This window comes from Marmota marmota, unplaced genomic scaffold, assembly GCF_001458135.2.
Source record: "Marmota marmota marmota unplaced genomic scaffold, marMar, whole genome shotgun sequence".
Lineage (NCBI taxonomy): Eukaryota > Metazoa > Chordata > Mammalia > Rodentia > Sciuridae > Marmota > Marmota marmota.
Window position 1 is genome coordinate 61,935,652 of NW_026000174.1, and position 10,623 is coordinate 61,946,274.

Here is a 10,623-nt window from a genome sequence, read left to right on the forward strand (position 1 = left end):
CCCCATTTCCTGGTGTATTTTGAGGTTTGTGTAAATCAATTTTCATTGAAAGTTTATTTGGAAGACTTGTTTAGAGTCTGGGTTTACACTATCTCTTAAAATCCTTAAAAGAGAACTTGTAATTGGTTCTGGCTAGTTTGGACTTGAGGACACTTCCTACCTGGCACTGCTTTAAATTGTCACTGAAAGATTCCGTGACCTCTATAGATAGTGTGAATTCAGACCATCAGCTTCCATTAGGGTGCATGGTCACATATTCTCAGTTTACTGAGATAGTCAATATTTTCTTTCTTGTGAAATTGAACTTTTCCTTTTAATTTCCTCTTGCACTGAGGAGTAGTCCCCTGGACTCTCAGATGCATGTCTAGGTCTCCTGTCAGACTTCAGGAAGTCCCTGGGTTTGTCTCCCTGTTGCAAAGTTTCATGGGTCTGTCAGAAAATAGGCCAATATTTCCAATGTGAAAGACATCTTCAGGGCTGCCGTTGCTTTCAAGATTCCTGATTTTACTTAATACATATTTGCATACTAAACAGTTTCTTTCTTTTCTGACCTGCTTAGAAAAGTATTTTAAGATATTTCCTAAAAATATATTTCATCAGCCAGGCACAGGGGCACATGCCTGTAATCCCAGCTACTGGGGAGGCTCAGATAGGAGGATTGCAAGTTTAAGGCAACTTAACAAGACCCTTTCTCAAAACGATATATGTAAATATTTTCAATATATATCATTGTTTGTAGCATTGGGTACATTTATACTATCCAGTCTGCCATAATAACAGAAATGTAATTTTTCAATATACGGTCTGAGGGATTCCTTCTTTTCTTTTTATTTTAACTTTCCAAGGACTGGAGAGTACCATAAAAATTCCTTTGTTTATTCACTTACAAACAATCCCTATTTTAGTTCTAAAAATAAAATACAAAATAAATAAATAAATTCTAGACCAAACTCCTTATGACATATTTCCTTGGCAAAGATGTTAGGTCAAAATCTAAAATTACACTTCTCTCCACATTCCTGCCTCAACTGATTGGAATTTGCCTAGGCACCCTGCGCGTTTGAAGTCTGGAACAAAGTAGTCATTATACTGCTTGTGATGTAGTGCATGAGAAAGACCAACGACCTCGTGTTCAGTCCCATTTCCTTTGGCCTGAAATCTGAAGTTCCAAAAGAATGTGCGAGGGTCAAAAACCAAAGAACTGAAGGTTGCCGCTTTATACAAATTGATATACTAACTGCCTTGTAGAGTTCTTGCTGGTGTAGGAGAGGAGAGTCAACTGTCAAGACGGAAAGCAGCCATGGGATTTACATGGCTCTGAGCCAGTACCAGAGTTAGATGGGTTGACTTGGAATTCTGCCATAGCATCAGTGAGAGGGCATCACATTAAATGCATTTCCCTTGCATAGTCTAGAATCTTCCAGTCAGCAGGGTCATTAGTCTACCAGACTTTGAATTAACAGTGGCCATGGAAAAACACTTTCTTCTTCTTACACCTCTTAATAGCATCTTTAATTTCCTTGTTCCTCAGACTGTAAATCAAAGGATTCAACATGGGAATCACCACTGTATAGAAGACTGATGCCATCTTGTCATAGCCCAGAGAATCATCAGAGCTGGGATGCATATAGACAAAGAGACCTGATCCAAAAAAGAGAGTAACTGCTGTCAAGTGAGAAGCACAGGTATTGAAGGCCTTGGATCTGCCTTCCACTGAGCTGATCTTCAAGATGGTGGCAATGATATAACCGTAGGAGACCATGATGACTAAGACAGATGTCACACCAAAAATCACTGCTATCACAAACTTCATGATATGCAAAGAAAAGGTTTCAGAGCAGGATAGGACCAATAACTGAGGCAGGTCACAAAAAAAATGGTTGATGACATTCGGTCCACAGAAATTGAGCTGAAGTAAAGCACACAGTTGGATCAATGAACCAAAGCTGCCAGTTACATAGGCTCCCACCACCATCTGCACACAGAGAGTGGGGGACATGACGGCTGTGTACAGCAGGGGATTGCAGATGGCGGCGTATCGATCATAAGCCATGGCTGCCAGAAGACAGCACTCAGTCAGACCCAGGCTGGAGAAGAAGAAGTACTGCATGGTGCACCCCAGAAAGGAGATGGATCTGTGCTTCTGGAAGAAGCCTGAGAGCATTTTGGGAGTCGTGGAGGTAACGTAGAAGAAATCTAAGAAGGATAAGTTGCTGAGGAAGAAATACATGGGTGTATGAAGGTAGGGGTCCAACCTAATTAGGACGATGAGGCCCAGGTTCCAGACCACTGTTGAGAGGTAAGTTCCCAAGAAGACTATAAAGAGAACAGTCTTGAGCTTGGGAAAATCTGAGAATCCCAAAAGAATGAAGTTGATTGTTGTATTATTCCTTCCTCCAGCCATTATCTTGGAACTTCTTAAATCTGCAGAAAGGTTCTTGGGTTAAAAATGCACTATTTTAATATTATGGAACATCCTTATTTTAACATAGTTTCATAGATTTAGACAAACATTTATCAACATTCAAGCTAACCTTGATAATATAGAACTTATTTTTAAAACTATTGGAAATTCCATTTTTTTACCTACTCTTGATAATTTGGGTTGTAGTCTTGTAATTTTTTTTTCTATACACACAAACATAGAGATGTTGCCAAAATTCTGTCTAAAAGTTGATATCAATTTACAGTACTATCAAGATTTTCTGACAGTATTTCTTGCCAACCTATTATCAGCACAGCCTATATTATTTAGTATTAACCTTTAACAATATTACAGGTAAAAATTATTTCATTGTGTTTCATTCACATTTACTTTACCAACTTGCTCATATAGATAATTTTTACATTTGTTTATTAGGTTATTCATTATTGATTTTAGGAGCTCTCTACTTAAAGAATGTTATAATTCATTGTCCCTTATACCATGACAATTATTTTTCAAGTTCATAATTTATTATTAACATGGTTTACATTATATTTTACTATACAGATTCATTTTATTTTTAGGTCCTGGCCTTGGCATTATACTGAAAAAGATTTATTCACATGATTCAATTGACTTTGACCCACATTTTCTTTTAGTTTATTTATATTTACATTAAATTTTTGTGGGATATTTTAATAATTGATAGGAATTATAAATCTGAGATTTTGGTTTTAATTTTCCGAATTGATTGCCACTCATCCCATCCCAATTAATTAAATGATTTCACTTTATGATGAAGCCATTTGTGGAATTCCTATTGTGCTCATTCTGCTCAGTTTTCTTTCTTTTTTATTTTTATTTTTTGTGATACTGGAGATTTATCCTACATGGGCTTTACCCCTGAACAACAATTTCAACCCTTTTAATTAGTTAATTTATTTATGGCTTTTTAAAAATTTGGTTCTTTTTAGTTATACATGATAGTATTTAATTTTATTTTGAAACAAGTTCTCACTAAGTTGCTGAGGCTGGCCTTGAACTTGAAATCTTCCTGACTTGGCCTCCAGGTGTGCACCACCACACCCAGCTATTCTGTTGGATTTTCTGTCAATTAATGTGCAATCTGTTCAGTCCTGCACCAAATTTTTAAATTTCTTATACTTTATTAATAAATTATAGTACTTTTTTGTTGTTGTTACCAGGAATTGAGTCGAGGAGGGCTTATCCATTGCGTCATATCTCCAGCCCTTTTTTATTTTTTATCTTGAGATAGGATCTTTCTGAGTTGCTTAGGGTCTCACTAAGATTCTGGGGCTGGCTTTGAACTTGCAATTCTCCTTCCTCTGCATCCTGAGTAGCTGGGATTATAGGCATGTGCCACTGTGCCCTGCAGTACATTTTGATAGCTGTGAAACATCCTCTCATTTTTCCACATTGAGATCATTTTGATGGTTCTCATACCTTCAGATCTTTATAATGAATCTATAAAAGTAAATAAATATGATCTTGCTGCATTTCTTTTTTTGCTAATTTGAGGAGGACTAACAAAAAATTTTCATTTTATTCCGACAGTAAGATCTGAGTCACTTGCTGTATATGCTGGAACACCTTCAATAAGGACAGAAAGATTCCGTCAGCTTTATTTATAATGAATTTATAAAATTTTAAGGAATTAAACAAAAGATTCTTTGGATTCTTTGGAAACACTACCATACTATTTCCATACCATATTTTTCCTTGTCCTCGGGATACATTTGTTCTGGAGATCCTGAATCTCCAAGATTATTTGATCTGGTTTTGATCTTTGACTTTTTTTTGTTACCAAGGATTGAACCCAATGAGTCACATCTCCAGTCCTTTGTATATTTTGTTTTAGACAGAGTCTTGCCAAATTGTTTAGAGCCTTGCTAATTTGCTGAGGCTGGCTTTGAACTCACAGTCCTCTTGTCTCAGCCTCTCAAGCCACTGGGATTACAGGCATTCACCACCGAACCACACCCAGCTTGATCTTTCACATTTTTTAGTGAAAAGATTTTTTTAAATGAAAAAGTAGGAACAAATTAAAATGCATATTATAATACACTTTAAAAATTTACTGATGAACAAGAGAAATTGAAATGAAAATATTTACATAATGCCTGTTGCTGCTGCTGCTGATAATAATGATAATAATATCCAGTAGTTGCCTGACATGGGACATGACTGACACCCCAGCAGCTCTGGAGGCTGAGGCAGGAAGATGCAAGTTCAAGGCCAGTGTTAGCAATTTGGCAAGGCCCTAAGCAACTTATGAGACCCTGTCTCAAAAAATCAGAAAAGGCTGAGGATGTGGTTCAGCTGGGGATGTTAGATTGAACCCAGTATCAAAAAAAAAAAAAAAACCACCAATAATACCCAGTAATCCCATTAATAGAGAATGGTTCTATAACTGGACAAATAGAAAGGCTATTTCATGCTGATTCCTGAAGCTATTTCTACTTCATTTCCTTCTGTGTTCTGCTTTTACTTCCCATGGTCCATTCAGGACTAAAGATACAGCCTGGAAAGGTAAAAAAAATGTAGCTCCTTCACTTTCCTTCAAGCCTGGGATGGAATCCTGCTCAAGTGCAGTTTAATAATCACCCATGACTTCAAGGAGTTGACATCAGTAGTAGTCCAGCCTGAACACATTAAGGAACAAAATTACCATTCTTCTAAAGCTTTTTTTTTTTTTTTAATGATGGAAATTCACTGCAGAAACGATGTTTTCAGAGCCCCCATAAAAATAAAATTTATGTAAAAACAATTTTAGCATTTGAAAATAAAAACATAAAACCAGTTGTTCAATATGGAAACACTGTTTTCTCTACTTTGGGAGAACTAACAAAGAGCAGTAATAAACTATTCATATACTTCAACCCAAGGGAACAGTATATGGTTCCAAGAGCAGTTGTAAACTCAGTTAAATTACAGATCATAATTCCACTCTTCTTGTTTTCTTTCTCTCTTAATATGACGTTATGTTTTCTAAATAAAATTTTATGTCCTATGAGCCAAATGGTTTGATTTAGTCTTCTTTCCTAATAAAGCCTAAATTAAATCATTATGTATTAGTCACAGAAATTGTTTGTTGTTTTGCAAACAATACAATTTTTGTGGAATACCTAACATCTGCAAGATGCCAAGTAAGACTGTCACTTGGGAAGCAGTAGAAGGAAGATTAAATAAGTACTTTAAATAACTCTTGGAACAATTCATTATTGTTCTTTGTATATTTACAGAAAGACAAAGAAATAGGTGTTTTAATATGAAGAGATAAGTACACAATGTATAAAGTGTATCTTCTTGCCTACTCTGGAACTTTCTCTAATATGAATTTGGAGTGTCTTCTTCTAACTCCCACAGTACCTGCATTTTTTTCTGATACAATAAAAAACTTATTGCTCTTATTTTACTTTTGAGTTTCCCCATTAGACCTTAAGCTGTACTTTCAGGCAAGTATAAATTAAGAAACAATTTCATTAACACCTAATAGGTCAGTTATATATATTGCTGTATAAAAAATCAGCTCAAACATATTTGCTTAAAACATCAGTGAGGGGCTGGGGTTGTGGCTCAGTGGTAGAGCGCTTGCCTAGCATGCTTGGGGCACTGAGTTCTATCCTGAGCACCACATAAATATAAAATAAAGATATTGTGTCCACTTAAAAATAAATAATCAGTGAGTGATCATTTCTCATGATTCTCTTGGTTGACTGGATAGTATGTAAGCTGGCCTCCCTTGGGTCCCTCTTGTAGCCATGGACTGCTCGGATGACTACACTGTCTAGCCAGATAGGGCTGGGCAGCCCAGGACAACCTCCCACACTTGATTTGGGCTTCACCTGGGATGCCTGGAATGGCTAGGATGGCTGAGGTCCTTTCCCCTCTATTCTTCTGAGCATCATTTCAGGATTCCAAGACAGCAAACTTCAATAGCAAGTACTTATCTGACCTTTGCCTGCACTAAACTTGTTGGTGTTTAGCCAAATTAGGCCATATGGGCAAACAAAGACTCAATCCGGTGGGGGACTATGAAAGGACGTGTGTACAGGGAAATGCAATTCACTGATGTCCATTAATGACACAATGTACAGCATCTAGGTTTAAAGCAGTGGCTGAACTGAATGTTATAGGTACCTGATAAATATAGTGAAATTGTAATTCATTCAACTACTTCTGGAAGAATTGTAGAGGAAGTGTTTGCTCTCTAAAAAGGGAATTACTTTTTTTCAAACAAACAGCCAAAGTGTCTTCAATCAAAAAGAACAATGAGACAATGTCTCAGGAACAGACAGAGCATTCATTGGTTGTTCTTGGCTTTTGAAATGGAGAGAATTCAATATATTCTACCTCTTAGGAGGTCTAAGATGCAGTAGAGGTAGTTGATAATGCACTGGCCATTGCCTATGTTTGGGCAGACGTTGGGAATATTCTCGTGATCATGGTATCTCCCCTGCCAGGTAAGTATAATTGGGAATATTCTCGAATGTTCTAAGAAAATATTCCTTTAACATAACTTCAAACACAAATATGTTCATCATAAATAATTCTGATATTTTACTAATTGCCCATTTACTACCTTCATGCTGTACGGTAATCATAATTTTTATCTTCCTAAGTCCTTTCAATGTGAGTGATCACTTTTTTATTTGCTTGATCATCATTATGGCCATTATTATGTTTATAGAAAACCTCTTCATTTTGATATGGGCCAGATACTAACTTAACCCTGGTTAATTTCCTTTACTCCATTCAGTAAATGGAGAAGAAACTTCAGTCTGAGACCTTTCAAAATACTCTGAAGTGCCTGGCAATTCTAGTGCCCAATAATCCTAGTAATTCAGGAGGCTGAGGCAAGAGGATCAAAAGTTTGAGGCCAGCCTGGGCAACTCAGTGAGACCCTGCCTCAAAATTAAAAAGGGCTGGGGCTGTAGCTCAGTGGTAAAGTACTCCTGGGTTCAGTCCACAGTACCAAAAAAAAAAAAAAAAACCTTACTCTGCAGTATAATGTAACAACAACCAGAGGTAACACTTATTTAGCACATAATGTATGCTAGATACTAGTGAATATCACATGTGCAAATTAATTCATTTAATTATTACACAAAAAAACAAGGAACGGAAGATAAAAAAGAAGTGTGAAATTATATATGTTTTTTTAAAGTGCTCTGGCAAAAAGGTTGAAGAGAATAGGGAGTGTTGGGGAACGAAGCCTATTTCCGTTTAAGCAGCTGCCCAGGGTAGACCTCACTGAGCAGTGACAGATGAATAACAGCTTAAAGGAGCTGAGGAGAGAGTAGTTGGTGGAAGAGCATTCCTGTAAGAGGGACAGGCTGTGCAAAGGCTATTCAGATCAGACATGTCCAGAGATTGTAAGGATGACTAGGGAGAAAAGAATAGGAGACAGACCAAGATAAAGAAGACCATTGCTGAAATCCAAATGAGAATTGATAGTGGGTTCATCAAAGAGCTTGCAGCCTCTCAGGGATTACAGACACCTAAAGAAATAATAACTAGGAAAGGGGATACATGCTAGTAGGATGAACATCAAAACAAGGCTTTCAACTAAAGATCTCCCAGTTCATGTTATTCATGATCCTTGATTAAAAGATGTGGAAAATAAAGGAGAGATGTTACTATTTCATAGGAAGCATAGCTTAAGAGACTTTGGGGTCAGATAGACGTGGTTCAAGTCCCACATCTCTGCTACCTCTGTGCTTGTAGACAAGCTGAACTCCTCAGAGGCTCAGTTTCCTCATCTGTAAAATAGTTACATTTTTTGAGTGTCTGTCACACTGTAAGTTTGCAGAGGTGCTTCCTATAATTATTTCACAGCAAAATACTTAAAAACATGCTTCCAGACTGGTGTGGTGGCACATGCCTGTAATCCCAGCAACTTGAGAGTCTGAGGCAGGAGGACACTGAGATCAAGGCCAGCCTCATCAACTTAGTGAGGCTCTGAGCAATTTAGGCCCTGCCTCTAAATAAAGTTTAATAAAAAGGGCTGGAGATGTGGCTCCATGGTTAAGCGCCCCTGGGTTCAATCCCTTGTACCAAATCATCATCATTATAATCATCATAATCATCATCTCCAATATCCTTCGTGGTTATCCTCATTACTGAAAGATCTCAATTACACTTTCATCTTATCCTGAGTTTCAAGCTCATGTCAAGAACAGACTTACTTGTTGAGATACCATTGATTCTCAAGAACACTTAGTGAACTGAGAAGGACTTTTCAAAAAGTGGTTCTAAGTATGATGCTGAATAACTATCAACTTCAAACTAGACTAGGACACGGGTCAGAGGTTTGAATTGTATTGAGTGTGTGACCTTAACTAAGTTACTTAACATTTCCAAACCCTGATTTATTTACTTGTGAAACAGGAATATAAAGATTATTTGCAGGACTTGTGTCAGGATAGCATGAAGTCACATATATAAAATGCTTTACAAAATTCCTTAGGAGATTGCTTTATAATGGTTACTGAAATTAATATGAAATTATCTGGGACATAATAGGCTGACTGTAAATGTTCCATTATTTGCTGCATCTCCATGACTCAACTTATACCCAAACTAGGGAATATTTATTTTTACTTTATTTTTTTGCAGTACTGGAGATTGCTCTACCACTGAGCTGCAGCTGCAGCCCTTCTCTTAAAATTATTGTTTTTGAGACAGAGTCTCTAAGTTGCTGAGGCTGGCTATGAACTTACAATCCTCCTGCCTCAGCCTCCTGAGCTACAGTGATCACAGGTTTGCTCTACCACACCCAGCAATTTTTATCTTATATTGTCCCAGAGACATTTTCACATATTAACAGTAATTAAGCTATTTCCTTCCTAATCATTAATATTAGTCCTAAGACTACAGCACTGCATATACTGAAATTGATATGGTTGTATTTTTCTATTACTTTAAGATAGAATAAGTATATAATTTTTAAACTCAAAATGTGCTCAATGCTTATTTCAAATGAATTGGGCATTACGTTATTTTGTGTATGAAAACCTTATGTATTCAGCAACAGATATTTCATTTCCACTCTCCTTTCCAACAACTGGGTGGGTGACTTTGGTAGTCTTATAATCTCTAGGCACCCAACAGAATTAAACATGGACAGTTAAAAATTTCTAGCACTTTTTAAAAAATGTGGAGGATCAGTAAAAACATTTTGAAATAGTGAAGCCATTTGGCTAAAAACTCAAGAAAACTGGTTCATTTGTCTGTTTACTCCACTGGACTCTGAGTTAAATTCTAGGACTAGGAAGATATAGAAGGTGAATACAATTCTGTGGGAAAGAGTATGACCAGAGATTTTCATGGTCTTTTGGCCACATCCCATCCTGTTCCAGACTCACATGCTCTTGGTCCCGGGGAAAGTCACTGGACACTTACTTTCTACCATCTTCCAAAAGAATGTTTCTATAGGAAGATCTTTCTCTTCCAAACTCTGCTCTGTCCGTGCAATCTCCTGGCCATCCATGATAAGAGAATTTCTTCCAAAGAGGGTTCACTTAAATACCTCCCTAGTTCCAACATGTAAAGACAATAGCTAATTACGCTGTCCAGGTAATTGTTCTCTAGTGTGATGAGAAAAAGTGAGAGATTTCCCCCGACGATTCCATTTCCATTTTATGAATACATCATTCAGAAAATGTTTTTAGACCAATGAATCACCAGAATAGGAATGCACCTTGTATATCATCTTAATCTGGAGACTTTCATCATGAATTGGTTTTGATGTCTTTTTTGTTACAGATAGAATGCTATAATGAACATGTTTTATTCAAAATGTTACCTATTCTTAAATTATTCATGAACTTCATCATAAACTACAGTATTGATGGTTATATAATGTTTCACTTGAAACAATTCACCTGTTGGATTTTTTCTCTACAGGATTTTAAACGAAATCTAAATTTTTACTATGAAAGAACCCAATATGCAGTTTCAGCACTTTGGAAATTTTCACAAATAAATTTCTAAAAAGGAGCATTACTCTATTATTTCAAACACATTTTCCTAGCTTTCCATTTCGTTTTATTTATAATTTACCAACATTATGAAAATCTATTTTACAGTGAATCTTATTGCTCAAAAATTTGCTTTTTTTTTTTGTACTGGGGATTGAACTCAGGGGCACTTAACCACTGGGTGACATCCCCAAC

At 36.6% G+C, this 10,623-nt stretch overlaps 1 protein-coding gene across 1 annotated transcript; it reads right to left on the reverse strand.

Annotated features, from left to right (window-relative positions):
• Positions 1–1,213: 1,213 nt before the first annotated feature.
• Positions 1,214–2,404, reverse strand: LOC107135407 (olfactory receptor 1440-like). The gene has a single exon (XM_015477282.2). The coding sequence runs from the start codon at positions 2,402–2,404 to the stop codon at positions 1,457–1,459; it is 948 nt and encodes a 315-aa protein (XP_015332768.1). The 3' UTR covers positions 1,214–1,456.
• Positions 2,405–10,623: the final 8,219 nt, after the last annotated feature.